The sequence below is a fragment of the Anarhichas minor genome, unplaced genomic scaffold, assembly GCF_050575085.1.
Source record: "Anarhichas minor isolate MPS153535 unplaced genomic scaffold, ASM5057508v1 ptg000004l, whole genome shotgun sequence".
Classification (NCBI taxonomy): Eukaryota; Metazoa; Chordata; class Actinopteri; order Perciformes; family Anarhichadidae; genus Anarhichas; species Anarhichas minor.
The window spans coordinates 4,602,720-4,629,493 of NW_027466450.1; the positions used below are offsets into that span (position 1 = coordinate 4,602,720).

The 26,774-nt window shown below is 42.2% G+C and overlaps 1 protein-coding gene across 1 annotated transcript in view; it reads left to right on the forward strand.

The window, feature by feature from the left end:
• Positions 1 to 1,639: 1,639 nt before the first annotated feature.
• nalf1b (NALCN channel auxiliary factor 1b) overlaps positions 1,640 to 26,774 on the forward strand; it is a 68,216-nt gene continuing 43,081 nt past the window's right edge. Inside the window, exon 1 of the mRNA XM_076103235.1 lies at positions 1,640 to 2,371. Coding sequence (XP_075959350.1) covers positions 1,640 to 2,371 — 732 coding nt within the window. The remainder of the gene's footprint in view (positions 2,372 to 26,774) is intronic.

The window sequence follows — 26,774 nt, forward strand, 5'->3', positions numbered from 1 at the left end:
TATTCATTTAAGTCCCTGCACTATTTAATATGTTGTTGCATATTTTTGGGGGGCAGAGAGACACTGGCTGTTCTAAAGCTAATTGGATTGGCGTTAGATGACCACTTTTCACCTTAAACAACAAACTGTATAGAATACGTCGCCTCCCGCCCTGCCTTAAACTCAAATGAATCAGGCAATCATCTCTTGTCATATCCCCAATTTACAGCCCATTAACATTAAGTAACACTTTATATTTGGTACTGCAGGCCATGCTGACAATGATTAGTATAGCTCTAAGGACCAGGATAAATACTGTAATTTACTTTCTGCACCTTAAGTGCAACTACCTCCTATCTCCCCCTCCCACCTCGTTCTCTCTCTGTCACACACACACGCGTGTACACACGGACACACACACCAGGGACATTACATACAGGGCCATAGTGTAATTCATGTGTTTGTTTTAAATCCACTGACCAAACACAACATAACTGATAAGATAGGACCCCTGCAGGGAACAGGTACATGATATTGTTAAACCTACAAGCTCAAACCTTGCTTGTTCAGCTGCTTTCCACTTGCCTTTAGAGGCTCAAGCATGACTCGTTTTCAGTAGTGTTGTCAAAGCCCTGATTTTCTTGATGTCTATTTCAGCTGCGTTCCCTCTGAGCAACAAAAGGAGCAATGCAATGTGAGGATTTGCGATATATGCAGCCTATACGTTGCGTGTATGAAATGGGCCAGATCGATACATCTTAATGACTATATCGAAACAGTCAGAGTGATGTCTTACCTGCATTGTTGTTCTCGTGAAAGGACTCGCGTCTATCCTGCACCAAAAGCAAGATGTCGCCAAAAGTGTGTGTTTGTGCCCTGCCAAGACAATATTTGGGGACTGTTACTCATGAAGAGCAGAGAGGATATACCTAAACACCCCACCTTTCTGTTTGTCTGTTCTCTCTCTTCCTTCCCCCCCCCCTCCCTCCCTGTGTGTGTGTGTGTGTGTGTGTGCGTGTGTTTGTGTGTGTGCATATAGGTAATAAGCTGCTCCGCCACTGCGCAACGATGGAGCTATCGCAACGATGAAGATGACGCAAACCGACCCAGCTCTCCGAAAAAGTGTTTCAAGACGAACATGGCGGCAACTTAATCGCGGTTCAAGATGACAATGGCCAACGGGAGAAAGGATTCTAGGCTTTCCACCCAGGTACCGGACAGTGTGCGTGCATCGAAAGGGCTCGTTGCTCTCCTTTAAGTGAATCCTCCAACCGAACGGGCGGCAGCATAGACGCGCAGCATCAGTACCGAGAGGCTCCCAACAGCTGGTCTCCCTGCGCCCCCGACGACAGAACAAACCCCGGGGAGGGACGGTCGGGAGAGGGGGGCATGCGGTCAAAGAGGACGCCGTTTCCCCCCGAAGAGCCATGGGGAACCAGGATGCGGCAGCGCGAAGCTTAATCTGTGCGGGCGCGCTAATTGGATCGGAATAGCACCGATCGCTGCTGGCGCGATAGAGGAGCGCCCTGGACCGGCGGAGGCACGGCACCCCACCGTTACAGAGGAGAATAAACCGGAGTCCGTCTCCCCCCAAGTCCATGAGTATTGTGGCAAAGCAGCCCCCGCGGTGGAGTCGGCCAGGGCAGCACTTTCCTAAAATATGACCAGGGGTGCTTGGATGCGTCGGCAGCATGATGAGGGCTTAAAATACTGGTTTGCACCCCGAGAGAACGAGAAGCCATTTACCGAGTCGGAGCGGGCCCAGAGATGGCGACTGTCGCTGGCCTCTCTGCTGTTCATCACCGTCCTGCTCTCTGATCACTTGTGGTTCTGCGCCGAGGCGAAACTGACGCGAACCCGAGACAAGCGGTCGGACAAGGGGCTTGCTTTTACGGACACGGGCGAGTACCCAAACTCCCTCCACCGACAGCATATCCCACCATCACCCGACCCCAACCGTCTCGCCAGAAAGCAAGATGTTATTTTTCTAGGGAATTCTACCAAACCTCTGTGGCGAATGGACACCTGTCATCCAGACAGCCTGTCCAAAGACTGCTTTACTTTCACGGACGCGAGGACCGTGTGCCTGGGCCTCTCCGGTGGAGGGGAGAGAGGGACACCGCTGGCGTACGTGAATCTGAGCGATTTGTACCTTTCTTTTTGTAATTCCTACTCACTTTTGGATTTGTTTTACGGGTTTACGAGTCCGGACGATTTGAATTGCACCCTGGATATGGCCATGGGGGTGGATCTGCTGGGATGCAGCAAGTGTATTCGGGCTTATCAGCTTCTCGACCAGCGGGCGGAGGACAACTACCGGGAGTTTGAACTGCTGGTTCAGAAATACGAGACGGATGCGTACTCGGTTAGGACGTGCATGGAGGAATGCAAGGTAGGACTAACGAGGCTGGGTCGCGCGCGCGCACACACGCGCACCTACAAGTGCATTTAAGGGGGTGGGTTCACAGTCGTCATGGCAACCGTTGGGCATATTTGCCAGTGTACTGGTATTTATTTGTTGTAGCTCTCAGGCTACCAGTAGCCTTCATTTGGCCTGCCAGGGTTTGCACAAACACACAGTTGCACCACATGGCATGGGGGACAAGAGGACAGGTCAGCAGACTCCCACAGTCCCTCATCATTTTCCCTCCCTCTCTTTCTTCCTCGTTTCTCTCTCCAAACCTAATCTTTTAACATGGACTACTTTGTGACCTGTGGCTGTGGAAGTGACGTTTGACATTTGGAGCGAGGGCCAGGCTTGCACCACTACCGCAGCTCTATGAGATGAGGGGAGAGAAGGGCTGCTGAGTGGTGCTCATTTCAATATCGTTAATAGCACGCCAGTGATTTCTGCACCTAATCCAGGCTTTGTGTTGTTCCCAGTTTGCTTGTTGTTTCCATAACACGGTAGCCTTAGACAGCACATACCTCAGGCTGTGGAGCACATGCTGCGCATGTGAACAACATGGCATACCTAAGTCTACATGGTCCACACACGCAGACAAACACACTTTGTCTTGTGTTACTTTAGGCATCAAAGCCCACCCGCCTGTGGAAGCAAAATAAACGTACCTGTAAATAGTAACATGGTGGGGATACACTGGTTGAATTACACTTCAATCTGGTTCATTTGTTGTGCACTGGACTGTTGCGGAGGCGTTTTCTCCCCCAGACAGCTGTGCATCCTCCTGTGCTCACTGTCCATCGTGCTGTAAGAAGGCCCTGCGAAAGGCCTTTCCGGAAGACATGTTTGTTTCTTCAGCTGTGTACTTACATTGTGAATTATTTTAATTTATCCGGCACAAAGACCATGACCGACCTCATTTCTTGAACAAAGCGAACAGCTACACTGCATCTTACCCACCTCCACCCATACCTGATTAGCTAAATCAGGTGTGTTCAAGGATGTGGGAGAATGGTCTGACAAGGACAACAAAGATGTATGATGTTTGTCTGGCTAGTACTGCCTCTGGTACAGAACAGCACATGCATTCTGTTGTGTTCACAGAGCTTTATTTATACTTGGCAGATGAACTTTTCTCCCGTGCTGTAACATGTTCTTGTGTTCGATGCACCGTGGCATAACCAATTTCCTTGTCCTGAATATTGAGATTGTGAGGAATTATAGTGACAGTTGTTATAAATATGTGTCCAAAGTCAGGTGAGCTGCAGCATCACCAGGTCAGGGAATGGACCTTGGAAAGCAGGAAATCTTCCCTTAAAACTTCCCTAATAATGATCCAGCAAGTCAAACCCATTTTATACAAGATGGATGTTGTACAAGGGCAGATGGTCAGGAGGCTGGGCTGTGAGTGCTGATAATCCATGTGTGTGTGACTGAGGAAGGCCAGTTAGTGGGAGGATATACTGAGGTTTTATTGTGAGCCATAGTTTATACGGCAGAGCATGTAATGTATGTGTATTTATGTTCATGAACCTGTTTCATAAAACATCTCATAGCTGCTTCCTTCTCATGCCATCTAATCGCTATGGTGCATTTGCACTCCTACTCTTTGCTAATGTAATCAGACTCAGGCAGGGCTACAGCAGCCTTTTAGCCCCTTTAGCCCAATCTGAATTGCTAATCTGCTCCAGTGTTCGTGTGACCTTTGTGAAAGCACAGCACCCCGGGCCTGCATCACAAACCACCGCTCCTTGAAGAAGCACTCTACTGGACAATAAAAAGACAGTAGACAGCTCGAAACAATACTTATTGCTGTTCACTCTTATCTCTCGTGTTTCTCTCATCTCAGACCTCTTTTTTACTTCCTCGTCCACATTTTAAAACAAACTGCTCAAGGCTCCATTTCAAATGGTTTGAATGAATTGAGAGAACAGATAAGCAGTGAGACGAGAATAAAGGTGAAAGAATAGGGGAACACGTGAGGTAAGGTTCAGAGGTGAATGTGACAGTAAGAACAACTTTGGATTGAAGATTTGCAACTCTCACAAAGAGGTGATAATATCAACGCGTATAAACAGTAGACATGCACACATAATAGGACATAGTCTAAGTAATCTTCATGGACAGATCATTCAAACATAGCTAGCTTTCATCAAGCTGGTGTCTGTCACTGGGCCTGCCTTGTTTACAGATAATGATGTGTTGCTACAGTGTACTAGCAAGTGTTAGCTGGGCAGCTAAAGCCTCACAGAGCTTGTTCATCTGTGTCATAGATCTCCATTGTTGCCCCAAAAACTATTAAAAACAAACCAGTGAGCCACGCTGTTGCATTTGGTGACATGGTTCTTCATTTCCATGAAAATAGGCACCGCAGTTTATTTAGAGTCGATCCACATACCCTGTCCTGCTGTCAGGGTATGAATGTGTATTCACCCGTGTCTGAAAAATTGTCCCCAACAAATGCACTATTTACTTCTGTTCGAGTTACTCTACAAAAAGAAATAAACTATAGATGTGTGACCCGTTTTTAAAAAAATATACAACTTCAGAAGGAACAAATGGGCTTGCGGCTGATTGCCAGACGCTGCCTTTGACTGAGGTTGGTCTTTATTTGTTCTGACTTGTGGCTGTCAGACTCCACTTCCTGAAAGTGTGTGCACAGATCGGGCCACCCTTGCTAAATCATCAGTCCCTCATCATAGCCGCTTCAGTTTTTAACTTACACTAAACCTAAACAAGATAGGATTGGTAGGCCTTTATCTCCAAAGATATTTTGACATAGGAAAAGCTTAGGTGTATAAGATTCCATTTAGATGCTCCGGTTTCAGTGTCCTGTTATGGAGAATGCTGGCTCAATGTCACACTATCATGTCTCACTGGGAATAAAACCATCATCATTTATGTTACTAACACTTGTGCTTCTCCTACTATGACAAGTCACAATGTCCTCTGTGAAGCCCTCTGTAGATTGTTATGTTATATACCGTCTTTTTTCTTTTCTGTTCTTTTCAATTCAATACAATTATATTTGTATAGTCCAATATCACAAATCACAAATTTGCCTCAGAGGGCTTTACAATCTATACAATAATATACGACATTCTCTGTTCTTGGACCGTCACATCGCATAATGAAAAACTCCCCCAAAAATACCCTTTAACTGGGAAAAAAAAAGAAAGAAACCCTCTCCCAGGATGGGCAGAAGTGCAATAGATGTAATGTCTAATTTCTTTATTATTTCTTCTTGTGTTATTTACACCTTTTGATCTCTCTATGTACCTGTCTATATCACACACATACATGTGTTCCTACACACACACTCACACAAAGAGCCCCATGTGCAGTGTTTCCTGCAGATCCAGACCTGACTGTCCCTTCCGGTGTAATTTAATTTGCACTCTGCTTCTCTGGCGGCTGTGTCTCCAGGGCTCTGCCTCAACATGTTGATCTCCTTCCTCTATCTGTTATTGTCTCTCTCTTACTTTCACATCCTTTCCCTCTTTGTCTTCCTCCCATCTGTGTCAGAGCTCTGAGGAACCAACATCACATGTACAGATGTGTCCAATATCCGAATCTACATTGCCTCCACCTCTCTCTCCCTCCTCCTCATAGACTTACTTCCCATCAGGGACCTCGGTTTCTCTCTCCCTCTCCCTTCCTACAAATATGTGGGTGTTGAGCTCTCTTCTCCTGCTGGAGTGATAGATACTGATCTAGGTTAAGGTCCTTTCCGTCCCTTGAATTACAGGCCTGTCCACACAAATCCCAATGTGTGCTCCGTCACACAGCCTCTGCTTATTCAATCACCGTGTCTCCTCTATCACTCTCTATTTCTACAAGACTATTCAGTTAAGCCCCTATTTAATTCAGCTGTTTATGTTTTAACTCTACAGCGAGGATAGGATGATTGGGTTTCCCATTAAATAAAACAGAATTACAAAAAGTCCCTGCTGGAGAAAAGAAAAGAGCATTTTATTGACACCCAGGAAGGAGATTTTGCATCGTAGCACCACAAGAAGCAGGCCAGAGATACAGTAAAACCAGTCTACAGTACTGCTAATGGCTCTGGGAGGCTGTGCTAAGGGACAGAGGGGCTTTGAACTAAATTCAAATGTCAGCGACAACAAACTCACATGTTGATATTTAGGTATTAGGTCTTAGTTTAGTGTGTTAGCACGCTAAAATTAGCGAATTAGCTCTAAACACAAAGTGCAGCTAAGGCTGAATTGAATGTCATTGGTTTGGTAGTTATACACCAAAGAATTGATTGATTGAACTTTGACCTGATGATGGTCAATGGGATCATCAAAGTGATTATAGTCATCCTGAGAGGAACATGAATATGTTTCAAATTGCATAGAAATTGATCAAATAGTTAAGAGTAGTGAGATTCAATCAGTAGTTCTTCCTCAGTCAGTCAATACTTGCTGACTAACCAATCAGCAGACTGACATCGCCATAGAGCCCCACTGCTAGCATGGCAGCTGTATGTAGCACAGTACCCAGGACCCTGATATCTCAGCTCAAAGTGACAAAGTATATGTAATATGTACGGCATTCAGCCCACTAACATTATATACAACTTTTGTGACAAACAGACAAACGTAAGAAAACATACTGACTCATCATATGTTTCTGCTAACACATTTAGCTTTCATACAAATTCATGTTGTGCTACATATTTGTTTAACAGGACGATCTTTTTTATGTAAATTAAATGAAAGCCTGCTTTGACACAGCACATAATGTCCAGATAGTCCTGCTATCATCACAGACAGCATGTCCTTACTGCAAGTCCTGCACTTTTCTCTCTCTCTCGCCCTCAAATTCAATTAGGGCTCTGTTGCTTCTCTACGCAGCTCAAATAGATCCAGGGAAACTCCCCTTCATATGAGCTGCCAGTGTTTGTTTCTCCCCAGGCAGGAGATAAGGGAATGCGTATGTTTCGAGAAGAACACAGCAGCACTCCCATGGAAACGCCTCCTCGTCCTCCTCTATTCCCCGTCGACGCAGCACAATGATACCGTACATCTCCCTCCTTCGCTGCCTTTGGCCTCAGCTCCGATCGACACATCCCATTTCCTTCTCTCCATATATTTTCCTCCCTCTTTCCTGCAGTCCAGTACTCTGAAAAAAGTCCTGTCCCTCATTCAGTCGATGTGTGGAGGAGTGCTGTCCTGTTAGCTTGGTGCATGGGTAAAAAAACAGAACAGTATGTGCTCCATGCGTGCGAGACTGTGTGCAACAGCCAGCTGCATGTATCCAGCCAGTCACTGTAGGCCATACATCAGCTCTACTCAATGACATAAACGCTGCAATGAGTCCTCTGAAGGCATCAAATTCAATCAGATCTGTGGCATAAACAAATTATGACTTTTTACAAATGCACACTTGCTATCTGTCTCTTCTCTCCTCTGCCTCACTGGTATGCTTAGTTGAATGATTTGATGAGTGGGTGATGTGTTATTTTTGATTTTCTGTGACAAAGTGAAGAGAGAGAAGGGGCTAGAGAGAGCGGAAATGGCTGCTATTGATAACTGACTCCATACAAAATGCATTAAACTCTCAGATAAAATCGATAAACAGGCATTTATTTGTTTAGGCTTTTGATGATATTAGGTGTTTACAGCCCACATCGATATAAAATAGTCAGCATCTTCACGACTAAAGGAGAAAAAAACAATATGCATCTTCACAACAGATTTTGCTCTAGAGCCCGGGATGCGGCTGAAATCTCCCACTTCAGTTTCATCCAGTGTTAGTTGGTGGCGAACAAAATAAGATGTCAATTGGATTAACATAATCTGACAATAATTAGAGGAGCCTAGTGCTACCATGACAGCCATTCATATTTCTGGTCTCATTTGTGTTGAGATGCAAATGTTAATTGTGTTCTTGTGCGTAAGCATGACATCGATCTGTGGACTGAAAAGTTTATTTGAAAGGAAGAGAAAGTGCCTTTCAGTGGAATTAGTCATTGCATTGCATTTTTAAAGCAGAGAGTGCAATTATGTGCCATTTACACAATATTATTACAGTAATGCCAGTGTGCTGTTTGATGGGGTCATTCATATTGGATGAGAAACTGAATGGAAGAGCACATCACATTTCATTTCTCTCCGAGAGGGAAAGGCATCTGAATTCTGAACAAATTTGAGGCAAACGGGGTCTTTACATGGAACTTCTCTATAAAATAATTGAATGAATTAGGTGTGTGTTTACTGGTCTTGGGAAATACTACTGCATATGTGAAAAATGTATAAAGCCTTTTGTGGCTCCAGAGGGAGCTGCCAAATCTCATAAATGGGTTTGAGAAATAAAAAGAATCTGGGGATGTGTACTTAGAAAGAAATGACCTTACCAGACACCTCAGTTGTCCGCTCCTCACCTCTGCTTGAAGCTAGTGGCTTGACATCAGCGGCTACTAGCATAACACCTAAATCTCCAACCGAACTGTCAGCAGTTAGAGCTGCAATGTCCAACAATGTGATAGGAGTGCAATGCTGAATTGGTACTTGTTCAATACCTTGTGGTATCAACACAGACTAACGGCATTTTGTGAAATAGTCACAACGTTTTAATCTAGTGATTCTTGTATGTGGACATCCATTTATTTTGTGTTTCTCTCCGGGACTTTCAAACTAATGTTTTCAATTGGAAGTATCTTTTGTCCCTTCACCATGACATTGTGCAACAAAACTAACCATAAGTTTATGCAACAAACTTAGACCCTTAGAAACAAACCCGTCACTTCACTATCCAACACAACACATTGAGTCTCAAACACCGATCTCGTGGTTGAAAGTCCTGTGTTTGTTTGACCCACCCACCACAGATAGTCTTTCTCAATATCTAATACTACGTCACTAGCTCTGACCGTTGCTAAGTCACGTGGATGTGTTTACTTTGTGTGTCCACCACAAAAAATGATCATTCCATTGCCACTATTTTCATACGGAGCACATAAACAAAATGTGTGTCCATGTACACGAATCATTAGATTTCCATTTCATGACTATTTCACAAACTGCCAAGAGACTCGGCTGGTGGTGTTAGGCTGACAAATGTTTTTCTTTTTCAATCAGGATCTGATAAATGTGTATGTGACTTCCTGAACTGTTGATGCTGCTGGAAACTGCCCAAGTTGATTGTAGCTTTTCGTCACCTCCCTCCGGCTGCAGGCCACCAAGCGAAAAGGGATTAATCTTAAACAAGCCTATTTGATCAAATCCCAAACCACTTCCTGCTTTCAATTAGAAGGGTATTTTTTTCTGGCGGGCTTGACATCTGAGGCAGCACTTCCTGTTAGTCTGTTTACATATCCTATGTCCTCTGCATTTACCCTAAATCGTCTCAACCCTGACCTTAACCATCTTGAAGCTAAACCTGTAAGCATTTGATGGATGGAAGTAGTTGAAGATGGGTCGTTTTTTTTTTTTTTTTATGCATTTTTACAGAAAATACTGGTCACAGTTTATAACAAACAGCTTGACTGGGAGCACGTAGGGGAATTATAAAAATAGTAAAAGCTGAGCTGAACACAGTCACCATTGACACATAACCTCTTCATGCATCTCTGATGAATCAGATACCAGAAAATTAAAAGTGCAACCAAAACCATTAAAAACATCATTCTGATATTGAAACAGTATTAATGTATCAATATTTCCGAGACATAATCACAATCTTTTGTCCTCCAAGTGTAACTACGTCAGTGAGCTGCCTGTGAACGTAGCTCCTCACAGGGCCCTTTCCCTTGCGATATTGGCGGCTGAAGTGACACTGAAATTACATGGAAATCAGCCACAATTGTTCCTGTCGAGTTAAAAGCATCAGAAAGAAAGCAGGACAGCGTTTCCAACACTTAAGCTCATGCAGAAGTCATAATGTGCTTTTGTGGCATTTATCTGATCCCTGATCAGTGTAACCACTGAATGATCTGTGATTGTGAAAGAGCATTGATCTGTTATCTGCGAGGAAGTGTGAGTGAGAGCCCGTAATGACGAGATTAAAACGTTTGTGTTTATGGATAGTTGTTAGCTACCTAGCTAAGCTGCTAATGTTGTGAATACATTACTAGTGAAGTACACACGTTATTGTTCTTCTTGTGTTTTTTAGAAGTTTCAGGTGTGTTGACACCCGCCACCCAATGGAGCAAAGTATAGTGCTATAGATTGCAATCTGGCGGAGACTCACATGTCTACATGTCAACAAAACCTATTGAAATGGGAAAAAAACACCAAGTTTATAAAGAAACTGATAGCAATAGTGAAGGGTGCTGAGAAAGCTACATTCTGAGCATCACTGGCAGAGAGACAGAAACCAGTCACAGTTCCCAGACTCTGGTGGTGACATTCTCACATTACTGAGTCATCATCATCGTCAGCCGCTCACAGCACGTCCTGATTCAGGGAGAGCACAGCAGAGGAGTGAGAGAAGATAGACACATGAATATGCAGTTTTTATGGTATGAACTCACACATACTGTACATACAGTTCAAGGCATGAGCAGACACATACTTTATAGCATAACCAACAACACCACACACATGGGAGAGAGGCAGGAGACAGAAGCAAACAGAAGAGGGGTGGAGAGGGACTGACAAGCGAATGGTTAAATAGGGAATACCCAGTGATGTGTGCAGCATGATGGGCTCGTGTCAGATCCCCTGACATACTGTATTTTCTCTGGGTGTTGTACAAACAATTCATCTGAGCACCTGGTCCTACCTAATCCTTTCAATTTTAATCAGGCTAGTGTTTCTGTCAATGGATGAGCGTGAGTGAATTTGTTGAGTGAGGGCGGCGCATGTTTGCATGCTTGAGTGCATGGCGTAGGGGGATGTTGTATTTGCTTCCATCAGCTTTTGTCATTAATTTAGTATGAAGATTGAAAGCATGTCTCAAAGGAAGAGTTTTGAGAAGATTCACTCATTCGCTTTCTTGCTGAGAATTACAGTAATACGGTAACACGTTACGATTAGGATTTTGGTAATATTATTACATTTATGATGTCAAGTAATGCGTTACCACCCAGAATTTAGTGTTTATTGTTTCCCCACCGTTGGTTAAATATGCTACAGCTAGGAGACGGTCAGCTTAGCCTAGCAAACAGACTGAACGCTCGGGGAAACAGTTTTTACACTTCGATTTTTGTACCGGTTAAACAAGCAAGACATACGATGTTAATAAGTGAGCTTTAGACGTGCTGGTAGATTCATTTTGGTACCTCTGGACAGATTCAGGCTAGCTGTTTTAACCAACTATGCTTGGCTAACTAGCTGCTAACATTAGCTTCATATTCACCATACAGACACAGTGTTTTTGATCTTCTCATCCAACTCTCTGCAAGAAAGCAAATAAGGATATTTCCCAAAATGCTGAACTATTCCTTTTTATGTTATGTAACTTTACACTGGAAATATTTTCATTTTTATAGGTTGCAACTAACAATCATTTTGATTCTAATAATCTGCTGGTTATTTTTTAATTAACCAATTCATTTTTATTTCCATAAAATGTCATAAAATAATGAAAACTGTCCATTATAATTACCCTGAGCCTGGGGTGACATATCTAAATTGCTTGTTTTATTCAACTATAAATCCAAGCATAAAGATATTCAATTTACCATCATAAATGATAAAGAACAGCAGCACTCGGAGAGCTGGAACCAGAGAATGTTTAGCATTTTTCGACAAATAAATGAATCAATTATTGTTTCAGCTCTAGCTGCAATATCCCGATATTCAGTCGACCAGTGGTGACATTCAGAAGTGAAACACAGTTGATGCAGTTGTTCTTGTTTCTGGGTTAACAAGTGTGAAAACAATGTGACTTTGCTTTGACGCTCTAAATGTTTTCAGTCATGATGGATATTTTTATCCGTTTGGTCATAATAGAAGTCAAGACAACAATATTGCATTGTTTCATGGCTGTTTCCAGGGCAGCATGATGGAAGATTGCACTCAGGGTAACAACCAAGCGTGATACAGACTTTTTAAAACATCTTTATTCTTCAGTCATTGCCCTTTGTGTCCCCTAAAAAGCTTTTACAGGTGGGGTGAAAAAAATGCTAAAATAGCCTTTAGGCAATATTACATTTAATGCCTCCATTCAAATGGATGCAAATGAGTTTGTGTTGCCCTCTGCACAGCCCTCATTATAAAGCCAAAGAGGCTGATTATTATTCACATCATTATCCCAGTGGTACCTAGCAACCACCTCACCTGAGGATCCTTTTCTTGTGCGGGATGCAGGCTTAAAGTATGTGAGACCTACAGTGTTTGGTGGTCCGATTTTGTGAGTGGGCTGAAGCTATAAGCATGTAGTCTCCTCACCCCCACACCTCCTCCAGTCTGACACAGTAATTTGATTGTGGACGGAGCGCGGAGGTGCAGAGAAAGAGAGAGAGGTTATTGATGGGAACAGGTAGAACATGGGGAAGGAACAAAGCAAGACAGAAGAGGAATTGAGGAGAACTTGACCTGATGATGAGGGTCTTATCTGCACCTCTTCGCAATATTTTTTTGCCTGCCGTGTATGTGTATGTGTGTGTGAAGTGGATGGATGGCGGAGGGGTTAGTGCTTCTCCACCTGCTGAAGTTTCCCTCTTTGTCTGAGACCATTTTGTCTATTTGCCCCTCCATCTGCCATTCATCAACTGCAGCTTTGTCACTCATTTGTCATCCTTTTACTCCATTTTTCCCCATCATTCTTCTTTTTTATTATTTGTATCCCATCTTTCCCCCGCTTGGGAACGACCTGTATAACATGTATGGTGCTTTAGTCTTGTCCTGCTTTGTCTCTTTTGTTGCAGATTTGCTTTACAGTGGCGTTGACAGCCCCTGACTGATTCCCTGTAAATTATTCATCCGTCATTGACTTTTCACAAGCACCGAGGAGGAACTAGAACACTTCTATCCCTTGCTCCCACACCCTTGTGACACTGCTGTACCTTGCTTTTTTTTTTAAAGCAAATACACTGTCAACCTCTTCATTTCCTCTTTCCAGCATATTTCAACAAACATCACAGGCACACAACAGTAAATAAAAAAGTACTCACCACACAAACATTCCTTCTCAAGGCTGACGCTTTGTACTCTACTCAATCTTTGCAGATATTGGAATGTCATGGAAACATATACACTCCTGGGCTACGACACAATTTAAGTTGCTGACCTTTCCGCCAGGTACAGAGACCATTTGATCAGAAGTGGCCATTATGTGTCATTATGTGTGCTTGATGTATCATACACATACAGTATGTCAAAATTCATGTTACACACACAAAATTCTCTTCTGTGTTTCAGTACCACATACCCATGTGCCCAGACTCCCACAACTGAGACAGCAGCCATTGAGTATTGAGACAGTAGGGATGAGCTTTACATAAAATTAGGCTTTTTTTTGGTGTCCAGACTGCCACTGTACGTGTGTGTTTGCACTGCTCTTACCTGGAGGGCATGAATGTGTTTTGGTGTAGATATCATATCCCCACTGTAATCCTCGTTCCATTCCTCTTTCCGTTTTTATCAAGGTGGTTACACGTCACACAATCGTTGCCCCTGTTCGTCACCTCCTCCTCCTCTCCCTATCTTGCTCCCTTGGCCCTAATCCTCCTGTGCAGGCTCTTAGCTGGATAAAGCTGTCTCCATCCTTTCTCTTTATGGCAGGATTTACAGCAGTACCCCTTCATATCCCCCTTTTAGCACTCTTACGGTAGCTTCCACTGTTACAGGGCAGTGCCCTTTGGAGAGCATACGGTTCGGTTAGGCAAGGAAATCCCTGTGAAGACCTAAAAGGTGTCCAAACAAAACACCAACTAAACACAACATGAAATGGTTAAATTCAATTGAAAATATTGTAGATCATTCATGCATTACTTAAAAAAAAGTCTTATGGAGACAACGTTGACCCTTCACTGGCTTTAGGACACACTGTTGCACATTCATGTTTTAACTATAGGTGTCAAGTTACGACCTCTCTATTTCATACTGTGATGGTCTACAAAACATTTTGCGGCACTTCATCTTTGGGCTTCCCCAGCCCTATTTGGGACTGTCTCTCCCTTGGTGTGGGAGACGAGACGAACATTTGCTAAACCGACCAGTTATTCTTCAGTAAGTCTTGTAAAAATACAGTTTGAAAACATCTGAGATGAAGTAGAAATCTCTCCTTTGTGTCACTTGTTGAAGGTTGTTTTCCAATATGGTGAAGAAGACGCTATAATCGTAGCGGTGAGACCACACAAAAGAGTTTTCAAACAATATTCTTTACTTTTAAGAGAAAAATAACTTTAAGGATGAGGACTTAGTAGATCGGTCAACGATTGTAAATCTGGCTAACCGGCCCACTTCTGTTAAATTGCAGCGCACAGCTTCCCTGAACTTTTCCATGGGAACCGAGGGCTAGGGGCTTCCCATTCATTTTCATTGGCCACATTTTAAAATGTGATTGTCCTCACTTTAATTTCTCCTCAGTGTCCTCTTGCCTGTGGTGTCAGTTTGTTGTGGTATACATTGCAGTACTTAAACATAATGTGCCGTCATTCCTTCAGTCTTCCCGCAGTGCAGTGTCTTTGAATAGGACAGGATGGAAAGGAAATGTGACTTTTGTCAGAGATTTTCCGAATTTCTAACATTCAGGATTTAACGATTTGTAGCATTGTTGGTGGGATGTGAGGAAAGGCGTGTAAGTGACTGTGCTTGTGCGTCTGTGTGTGACTGTGTGAGTGAGAAGGTGAAAAGGGTGAGTAAGAGAGAGTAAGGGCGACTTTCACTAACTGACTCATTGATTTCCCATTTAAAAGCAGGGGTGATGTTTCGGATGGGATTGATTGAGAGGTGGAGTCGTCAGGAGAAAGGAAGACATGAGGTGGAAAGAAAAGGCATAAAGAGAGAGGGTGGGTCTCGAGATTAACAACAAAATAATACTGATGATGCTCGGAGAGGGAGTGAGCTGGACACACATGTAGAATTAGAGTGGACACACAGGGGAAGGGCTGGTGATGGGGAGTATGTAGCTTGATCTTACAACCCCCCGTCCCCATCCAAGATTAATATATTTCAGTCAAGGAACACAGATGCTGGTAGCACAACTCTGGCATAGGAAATGATGGTGATTGATTGATAGGGGAGGATGAGGGTCATATCCCGAACAGAGGACAGCAGGACTGTTACTGACAGAATTACTTGGGCTCTCTCTTTCATCTCTTCCTCTGTCTCCATCAGTCCTTTATTCACCTCCCCCAACTGAGGCTAACGCTACATGTGCTGGGTGCAAAGTCTGCATCCCCAGCAGCTGATGCCCTTAGAAGACATGGAAATAAATCAGCAGCTTTGTTTATGTTCTGCAGGGTGGATACATACGCTTGTATGTTATAGAACAGTGTTATTGTTTCAGTAAAATTGTAAATAGAATGCTGTTGGTTCGTAACCCTTGGATGGTTTGAATGCTTACTATCGAAAAACATCCGCGGACATGCAACACAGTACAGCAGTAAGATTTATGCTTTTGTGCTCCTATGTTCAAACAGTGTGCTTTATTTTTGTAAGAGAAAATAATTTTATATTGAGTAACACTATCAATCACAAGTTTGGCTGTGAGTTTATGAAGCGTAAAAATCCCCAAACCAGACCAGGACAGAACTGCTAGCGCTTCTCTAAACTCTGATACACTAGCACCTTGACTCCCACACAGCGGATGTTCCTGTCCCAAACAGGTGTTTCTGTCATGTAAACTGTAACACATGATAATAGTCTGTTTGCTTTGGTAATAACACTTGGTTACTACTGGAGGTAGTAAGCCAGTTAATGTTCTGTTCCTTTGCAGTAGCAGATAAAAACACACACACACTCTTTAATCCATTCCTCACACCTTCGTGTTTTGGGTTTTGAAAAGGTCACTTCCAAAATTACCTTCAAGTTCTTGTCTAACACACACAGAGTTTGTGCTGTAGAGTAGCTGCCGTGAACAGATACAGACCTGGCAATCAGCGCTGAGCTGCTGTGAGCAGTGGGGATCAGAGCTGGTGCTGCGCTCAATGTATTCTGTGTCCACACAGAAAAGGCTTCCCTCAGACTAATTACATAATTACAGCTTCTACATCTCTTCACCAAACCACTTTGGTGAGCGTGGCTCTGTTTTTTTCCTTCTTTTTTACCAGGCCAAAACTGGAATGTTAAAAAATGTAGCTCCTCCAGTAATGCTTTTCCGTTTCTTAAAGTCTTTTGTTAAAGGAGCTGTTTTTAACATTCAGAGCAATAATATAGCAGCAAACAACTATTTGATATGTAAAGATATAGTGGAGTAATATCTACCTGAGCAGAGAATTAAGTTGCTCTGTGTGTGTTGTAATCCAAGCTTCTTTTGCACACACGAACGTGCTTTTCGTGGATGTTAGTGCATGTGAGCGTGCCCCGCTGGTTAGCTCATGGCCGCTGCCCATGCTCCCATACGGCAGTTACAGCTGATAATATGGTCCCGACCGACAGTTTTGTTGTGGAAGCGTAGCACCCACCCACCGGTTCCCCCTCAGGTAGAAACTGTAAGCTCTGTCAGCACTTTCTTCATGGCTTGCAATGTTTGCACTGTTAGCACCGTTAGCTTTAAGCTGCCGGCTCCCCATCGACATGTTGAGAGACGTTGAGAGGCAATTGAAATGCTCCGAATCTCAGATCTCGCACCTTAATAAGATGTAAACATCAGCCCTTGTTTTCAGAGTTGTTTTCCTTCATCAAGTCAAGTATTAAGTCCACATACATATTCTCAACCCATAATTCCAGGTGTTGCCTTTTATTGTTACAAAAATGTATTCATTCCATCTTCCATCAAAATATGAAATAGCAACAATTAGTATTATATGATATGATTTAATTGGGAACTAATATATTGTGACATGATTCTGGTTTTATTACTCGTAACTATATTGTCGACATATGTATTTTGGCATGTTTATACATGAGTTTATGTATGATCTATGTTTTACGTGTGCATGTGGATTGTGACGCTGGCAGGTGTATTGTGTGATGCAGCGGCTTGAAGCCCAAGACAAATTTTCCTGCAGGACAATAAAGTATATCTTATTTTATCTTATCATGCACATTTTCAAAATGAATATCTAAATAATACACCATCAGAAAAAACTATATGGACTAAATCTTTGGTAATGTTGGGATTTGGCAGGACCGGGTTTGGTTATTAGCAAGTATGAGAATTAAATGATTGATATTAATACAATTATCAATATCAAATAGGATTATTAACATATATTAATAATAACGGGACCTATAACCAAACTGTGGATTAAGTCTCAAAAATTGTCAAAATATCAATAGTCAGGTACTATTCCACATTCAGAGTGAAGGGTTGAATCTGACCACTGACTATAACGACTTCAAAACTATAACAGAGTTTATTTATCTCTAACAATACTGATCAAATATCTACATTATTATAAATCATTAAACATTTATTATACAATTACATGCATACTACCTAAAAGCAACAAGCAATCACGTGGTTAAGGGAGTGTGTGTGTGTGTGAGTGTAGGTGTGTACGTGTGCGTCTCTGAGTGTGTGTGTGTAGAAGAGTTGGGGGAGAGAGAAAAAGACAGAGCGAGAGCAAGATGGCGGTTTACCAACTTTACAGGATGATCTAAACACAACAAAGCTCAGCAGCGTGGAACAACACTATTAGAGCAGCAACATGCACAACAGTTATGTTACACAGTACTGAACGGGACTCGGCGGTCCGTAAAACACACAATAACAAGATAAATACTACAGCTAAACTTTAAACAAAACAAACAAAGGTTACAAACACACTATGACCTATCACTGCCTAGACAAAAGCCTTTGACTTGAGATCGCTTGTAGTGGTCGGTGTGTTTCTTCGGACTTGTTCGGCGGAATTTCTCCTGCCTAGGACCGTGGACCCGCTCTGTTGGCGGGTCAAGCGGCAAACTAATCCGGGAATTCCTTGATCTTCCCTCTGCAGGGGAAAGTGGGGAAGCACAGGGGCAAGTAATCCGTTTCTGTCTGTCGCAGGGACTTCACGGGGCTCGTCCAATGAGGCACCAGGATTGTGGTTTAAACCAAATCTCACACTCAAGTGAGGGCTTGGCGCCGTTCAAACCAAGTCAGGCTTTTGTTTTCCCATGTAGGCCTCTGTCTGTGTTCCACCCACATCGTGAAGTCCCAACAGTAATGTAAGCTAACTGCTAAAGTCATTGTCAACGCTTCTGGTTTCATAGAAAAGTCCGACCTAAAATGCATTTAGAGTAGCACATTTAGGAAGTGGAAGCCTTGTGTACGTTAGCCTACCAATCTTAACGAATCATGCGGAACAGAGAACTGTTCTTTATGTGGATCGGTGATGTTTGGCCAATACCCGATCTGCTTAATGAGATCAGTAGTATCATTGCCGAAAACAGTCGGAACCTTCAAATTGTCGTATGCCAACTCTTTTCCACCTGCCTGGGTTTATCCGTCTCTCTCTCTCTCTGGATGTGTCTCTCACTCTTGAAGCTGCACTAACTGCACAGTGCAACAGTATGAAGGAGGAGACCGCAGGTGGAGCACTGGATGCCTTTACAAGTCTTTGCTTGTGAAACTTCAACCCCATTTACTGTATGTTAGTTTGTGGACATGTGTGAGTGTAATCTGGGCATTGCGTGGTGTGTAATGTGTGTCTCTCTCTGTGTGTATGTGTGTGTGTTCTTTGGGCTCAGTGTAATCACAGCTCTAATCTGTCTGCCAGGAGTCTGTGTGTGGGTGACATTAAAGTTCTCATTAGCACTGTAACTCAGCACCAATGTCACTGTGAAGACACCAACGACACATCCACTGCAGCAAAATCTACCCACCACGTCTGCGTGTGTGTACATCTATATATATGTGTGTGTGTGTGTATGTGTGTGCATGTGAGAGAGAAAGTAAAAGCTTCTTAAGCTTCTTAAGTTAATATTTCGTAGGATTTCTTGCACCCACTCACCTCATTCTCTTGTCTTAGTTGCTGTTAATGTGCTCTTGATTTCATAAAATTGATTTACACAAGTGCTTCCTTTATTAGCATGCACTATTAAAAAGTTGGAGAATAATACTGGAAGTGATGTCATGTGATTTAGTGGAGGAGATGAATCATTTCTTTCTGCACCATCTTCTTATTAAATAACTTAACAGTTCTCCTTATAGACAGAATTTGATGTAGCTTATGCTGAAGTAAGACAAGATGAATGAGAAAGAAGAGGTGGAAAGAAGGAATAGTTGGGGAGAAGGAAGAGATAGGCTGCCATGGTAACAGGAAACGGGCTGGATTTGAGTGAAAGATGTGGTGTAGACCGGTTCACTGAGCGGATACCACAACAATACGAGGTCTACCTCTGCTATCGTAACCTCAGACGCCAGCTGTGCAGCTTTGTGCATTTATTTTCTCTCGTCATCACCCAGATACCTGTTTCCACACTCATTCCTTGACCCGACTCTGAATGCTGTTTGAGTAAGCATGGCTGTGAGCGCTCTGCACCAAGTTAGTCTGAGTTGTTTGCAGCAAGCATATTAAGTAAAAGAACCAGAGCGAGAGAGAGAGAGAGAGAGAGAGAGAGAGAGAGAGAGAGAGAGAGCGAGAGAGAGAGAGAGAGAGAAGTGGGTCAGGGGAGGATATGGGCGTCTGCACTCAGGCCGGTTCTGTCCGATTTTACACATCCCAGCTAATCAGCCTCTAACACTAAGCATCCTCGCTTTCTCAACAATGCTAATGCACAAGCAAGCCGGAGAGGCTAATGCTAGCATGCTAACAGGTAATCATTTTTGTTATGCACAGAAGTTTTACCTATTTTTGGTGTTTTAGGGCAATCCAGCATGGTCTCGTTGCTGTGTACGCATGTTGCACTGGGGAACTGATTCACAGCTGGTCTGTGTTTGGATGTAGTGTTAGCATTGTAACATGCAGCCAGGTTTCTCTATTGATAGCTGCAGCTTTGAAACAGATCTTGGTTTTGGATGTTTTTTCTCTGAATTCATGTTTTTTTTTTCTCATGCAAAAGGCTGGTATAGTAAAAAAAAGGCTGCAAAAAGTCAACGCAAAAAGGAGTGTGTGATAGCAGATCCATCAGACTTGTCTCTGGTGTCCTTGGTGACGCAGATCTGCAGTTTTTCTGCAGTAGGAACAACAGAGAGGAGTAGAGAGAGAGAGAGAGAGAGAGAGAGAGAGAGAGAGAGAGAGAGAGAGAGAGAGAACATTTCGAGGGTCAGGGGCAAACACTGAAGCTCAGGGAGTGAACATTTGGCACCTGCAGTGGGACTTGGCTGCTACAGCAGTTCATTTTTGTTCTGGAGGAAATGGGGTCTTTGATTTGCATTATGCAGCATCCTAGCTGCATAATGCCAACTCTGCTGCAAAATACAAAGTTGACAAATATCAGCTTTATTGTCAGTAGCATGCTTGACTTGGTGTTGAAACGAATAGATTTGTTATTTGGCCTTTGGGCTGAAGCCATGTCATATTTGTTGTTGATGTGTATATGCGTATGCGTGTGAGTAAGGGAGGGGGGTAAAAACCCGGGGCTGCAGTTTTGGAGTTGAGTTTGAGAGTTTTGGCAGCGATTAAAGAATGGATGCAGAAAGTTGTGGTGAGTTGATAGTGTCGGAAATGTGAGGTCAAGTGCTGTGCTGCACTTCAAGTTTTCTTAACAGATAAATATGTCTCCTAATATTTTGGGCTGCAGACTCAACTGCCCCTCTATGAAACATAAACAGCCTTATCCAGTCATCAAACGGAAAGGGTTCTTATTTACAGCCAGCTTAATAATGATATGAAATGATTGTATTCTCCTGCTTTAGAGGTAAATATCAGGTTCACTTAGTCATGCGGAGTTAGCTTGATGACAGCCTAAGTGTTTTTTTTACTATGCTCACCTGCTGAGTGGTGCTCTTGTTACAGCAGCATATTGCCACTACAGCTATACAGTTTTACTTAAGCATGCAGGAGCTCATTTTTACTGCTAACACTGTTTGTTCCCATACTTCTCATTTAATTTAATTCACTTTTACAACACAAAGCAAAACAGTAGCTAAAATAAACAGGATCTCTTCATTATAATGTGTTAGGGGTGGACGACACAACAACATTTGATTTTGATCCGATACCAGGGCCATGATCACCGATTATGATACTTTTATTGTAAAAAGTTGCTAATGTGCTATCATGTAAGAGAGAGAAATATGTCATCATTTAATAGGTTTATGCATTATTGATAGGCTCCTTCTCAATATACTTTAATTACTTTAGTCTTATGACTATTATTATACTATTATTCTTATTAATCACCTCGTCACATGCACATTTAAAGACATATTTCACTGGAAAATAACAAGTTCTCATTGTGTGAATTCTCTGAGTTAAAGCAGTGATCACTGTGCTTCTGCACACAACAGCAGCAGAGATGCACATATTGCATTCCAATGGCGCTAGCATAGATAATGCAAACATTGTATCTAACTAAATTGTATCACTTACTTAATATTGCTTGTTTAGTAAAACTGTAATTTTATTTAACTCATGTGGTATTCTTCTTGTGAACGTTTTCTTCATGGTTTTGAAATGGTAGGCATCTATTTATATCATATACCTGTCTATATTTTGCCACCCTTTAAATATTTTACGTTCTACATGACATCTTCTTACAATGCACAGCTGATTGAGGTGCTTTTAAGAACAAGGACAGCAAACATCATGGGGGACAGTGAATAGAAACAGGGTTTGGAGTCGTGAGACTTGAGACAGATGGGAGAGAAAGAGGCTTGACACATCAATAGACATAGAAAAATGTAATTACAGCAAGGCTTGAAGTTATAATACTTCAAGTGAAAGTATAAACATGAAGCAAGATGTGTTGTCACCATACAAAGTAAGATGTTGGACCGAGTTCATTAAACGTATGCTTTCTCACTGCCTGTTTAAAATTTTAACCAGCCATCTTTAAGCTAATCCATTCAGAGTGGTTCTATAAATGGACCACTGCAAACTTTTGCTTAATTAATAAAGGTTAATGCATTCAAGATGGAACACTTAATCCTGCAATACAAGGGCATTTGGTTGAACATTCGCTTTCAGTGTGTTTAATATCGGTTTCGACAAAATTTTATGTAGAAAAACGGTCTTTCCAGTCTTTTCCCAAACATATACTTGATTTGACTGTGAGGTCTATGCAATAAAAAGTCAAATAGCCACAATACAATACTTTTGTAAACAATGTTTCAATGAGTGTATTAGGAATTCATACCACTAGAAAACCATACCCGGCAAATGCTTGAAGCCATCCATTGCCCCCTACGACATTTTGTGTGCAAAATAATTCATCACATTCAACAACTTCCGGCTGAGACTTTTTTTTGAGTGATTGTCACTGCTTCCATGACTCCCTTATGCACCTTACCTATATGCACCTAATTAACACACGCACTGAATGTAGCTTTTAGTGTAAGTTCAGGAAGGAAAATAATTATCATTCTAATTTCCTCATCGCACCGGGTATCAGCTCCTCATTAATTAAAAACTCACTGAGCATATGTTCAAGGGCTTTCCTACATATCAACCAATGACCATCCAGGCTGAAGGGTATTCAAACTACAGTACAAGTCATGTCTTTTTACCATTGCTGCGTTTTGTTTTTTAATGTTCATATTTTACATAACTGAATTTTTTCCAAGTCTTCCTGCACTCCTCCATTATGTACTACATGCTTGTGTTTGTAAATTCAGTTTAACAGATAGCACTCATTTTACATTATTAGAGGGATTAGACACCAGGTGGCTGATAGAAACTTGAAGAGCAATTGTCTGTCAACCAGACAATTTGAGTGTGTGTCTGACTGTGTGTGTCTGACTGACAAAATAGATGTTCTTTTATGTACGGGCCTTTTCTCTTCATATATGTGATGTGACATAGATATACTGTATGCACCCGACACACGAGTCAAGAACCCAAACTATTCCACATTGTGACTTTTATCTATGAGATAAAAGCTCTGTTACATTACAGATTTTTCGAAATGGTAGAACAGATAGAGTTTTTGTCACTGCATCAAGTGGCAGGTAGTGCGAACGAAACTCATTAAACTAGCATCATATTGTTAGTGACAGCATTTCTGTAAACATTCAAACACCATGATTGACACTCGAGACTTGCTGTCTGAGCATTAATTCCAACAATTCCTTTTTCAGCACAAATTTGACCCTTTTTTTCAAGTCAGATATTTTTCTTCGACAGTAATAGTAAAGGTTAGTTTATAGAAGACAGTTAACCAGCTAATAAGAAACATTTTGGGAGTGCACTGTGTCTTTGTATGTGTGTGATACAGCTCTGGCTAAGACATACAGTATTTTAAAATGCTCCAGTGACAATTCTTTCTATTGTATTCCTCCAAATCTTCTCCTTTATAGTCTCGTCTCTGTATTTCACAATGTGAAATGTGTATTTCACAATGTGAAATACAGCTCGAAACGCACATTTTCAACTTGCGTGAATGTGTCTTCACCTCAAATTGCATTACCTTGAGTGAACCCTCGACAGCCTCATTTTGTATGCAGTGAACGCCAAACATTACTTTGGTTCCCTTTGTGACTAACTAAGAACTAGGAATTATGAGACAAAAACAAAGAATGGAATTCAAATCTAACTCCACTCATTTGGGTGCTTTTAAAGTGAAGAGGGAAGGAAAACATATTAAAGTTATCTTTACATGGCGCATCTAGATATGCGAGATACAAAATTAATGTTACAGATACAAGTAAGACAATTATATGAACTTCAGTTCTGAAAGTCATGACATGATTTAAAGTTAAACCATATAATGAACACATACTGCAGGTAAAAGTTAAAGAAAAGGGTTGCGATTAAAGGAAGCAATTATTTCCAATGCTGGGACAAACCAAACTACTAAATACAATCAACGTTAAACTGAACGTATTCCATTCACTATACTGATACCATGCTTGCTATTTTGTTCAACTGCCAAACTGTTCTCTTGTTTATAATAGAGCAAGTGGCAGTTTTAACACAATGGTGCTAACGTCTCTAAGAGTCGCCAAACGTCTCCACCATTTGACACACTGTGCATATTGATATTTCAAGGTGATCTGCCAAGAATGCATGGTCCAAATACAATTCTACTATTTTGTGTCTCTTTAACAATAACCTGTCTGCCTGGACTTATTGGGGCCTAGACTAACAAAGCTTTTTGTGCATCTTAAATTTGGTTTTAATGTACGTAAACCTGACTGAGAATATTTCAGAGCAGCCACAAATACTGTAATGTTATTGTTAGACTAAAGGTTATACTGTTATACAGTGTATGCCGAGATTTCTGTGAAAGCTGATATGAGAGCAGCCATATGGTTACAAATCCCACCTGCAGCTGCTGTAAGGTTTCCCCCTCAGCAGTCAGAGGTTTGCCCATGTGCCTGAGTGTGTGTGTTTGTGTGTGCTTTTGTTTGTTGCCTTGCACACTCACAGACAGAGAGAGAGAGAGAGAGTCAATATCAGCTGTGCACCTGTGTATGTTTAGTCCCGTGTCAGCGTGGCCTCTCTGAAGCCTGATGTTATCAACCTCTGGTGATGAAAGGTAAATTGTGTCCTTCCCAGGTGTCCCTGGTAGAGGAAGAGAGGAGGAGAGAGAGTCCTCCATGGGCTTTGCTGAACATTCACCATTGACTTAGTATTAAGCTATTTCATGCTAATCTGAGTTGAGTTTCAAGTGTAGGCATGGCTCTGAATCAAATCTTAAATCCCTTTGGATTTATTATCATCTTTTTAATCTCTCTCAGGACCAAGTGACTTGAACAGTCATAATGAAGCACCTTGTGGCTGAAGACTGAGTAATGCAGTCTTAACTGGCTGAATTGCATTTCTTTCAACCTTTTGAAATACAATGACTGGCTAATTAGACACGTTATGGTGGGACGTGTGGAACATGCACTCGATCGACAATTTATTAGGTACACAAAGCTAAACAATTGGTGTTTTTGGTTTTTAGAGGTTTTCAGGTTATTAAATTATAGTCCTTTTGTTCATTCTTTGCTGTAGTTTTTGATGGATGAAAGGTGATTTAAGATTTACCCCAGAAGGCCAGGTTTGGGCCACATGCGATTTTAGGTGTACCAAAAACTATTAAGCAAAACCATTACATCCCTCAGGAGGTAAAGTGGTCGTCCACTAATCGGAGGACCAGTGGTTAAATCCTTGGCCCTTGCATGTCAAAGAGTCCTTGGGCAAGACACTAAAGAGTATACTTTGAGAGTGCGTGTGGATGTTTATCGCTCCTGATGAACACCTTGTACGGTAACCTCTGCGTTCCAGTGTATGAATGTGTATGTGAATGGGTGAATGCTGGTTTGTGTTGTAAAGCGCTTCGAGTGGTCGTTAAGACTAGAAGCTCTTTATAAATGCAGGCCATTTACACCCCCATTGTTCTCCTTAAGACTAATGATACACATATAACAATGCTAACATATATTTTTATCACTGCTGTGAAAGAAAATAAGCCCTCTCGAGATAAATGTCAGGGGGAAATATTAGAAGAACAACAACCGTCCCTGGAGATGAGGCGAGGACATGGCGGGCACTGACAAAGTTCTTGACGCAGGGTCTCCATCAGGGTCTCCATCCAAGGAGATGAGCAGTCAGTAGGCAAACCGCCGTGCACTAAGGGAGAAAGGACAGCGAACAGCGGCGTGTGCTGTCTTATATACTGTGGGTCCGCACATATTTGTGTAGGTGTGTCGTAATTGGCCGGCGAGGCTTAACGCAACTTTTCAGTGTGCGAATGCATGCATGTGATTGGAGGAAAGCATTACCCATAGAATCCAGTAGAGGACGGAGCCTGCGTGAGTTAAAACCACAGTTCAACTTTTTCAAACTGTGGGCACAAGTTAACAACATCAGTCTGGTGCAGGTACAGAAATGGATTTGCGTGGCAATTGAGAGGTGAAAACCATGTAAATGCTCCTGATTGATTTGTCGACACTCGTGCTCACCGAAGTGCGGTTTAACTACAGCAAGCACTCCATGAGCAGCTAAACCGTCAGAAATACAATTGGTGTATCTGTTTTCTGTTAAAGAACTTAGTCAATAATACCTGCAACCGCGATCTGATTTCCTGGTGCGCCCAGCCCGAATAGTTTTCCACACAACAGCAGGACACAGTAAAGTCGGTGACCTTGCTGGGTGGTTGCAGTAGTGCAGCCTGTCTCCTGCTACTCTTCATCTAACGGCTAAAAAACCCCCGCTGACAAAAAAATCATCTTGTTTTGTAAAGAAACTTTCAACGGCGGACTCAGTAAGTTCAAAGAGGGCGGCACCAAACGTACTCTCCTTAACCTCAAATGATTC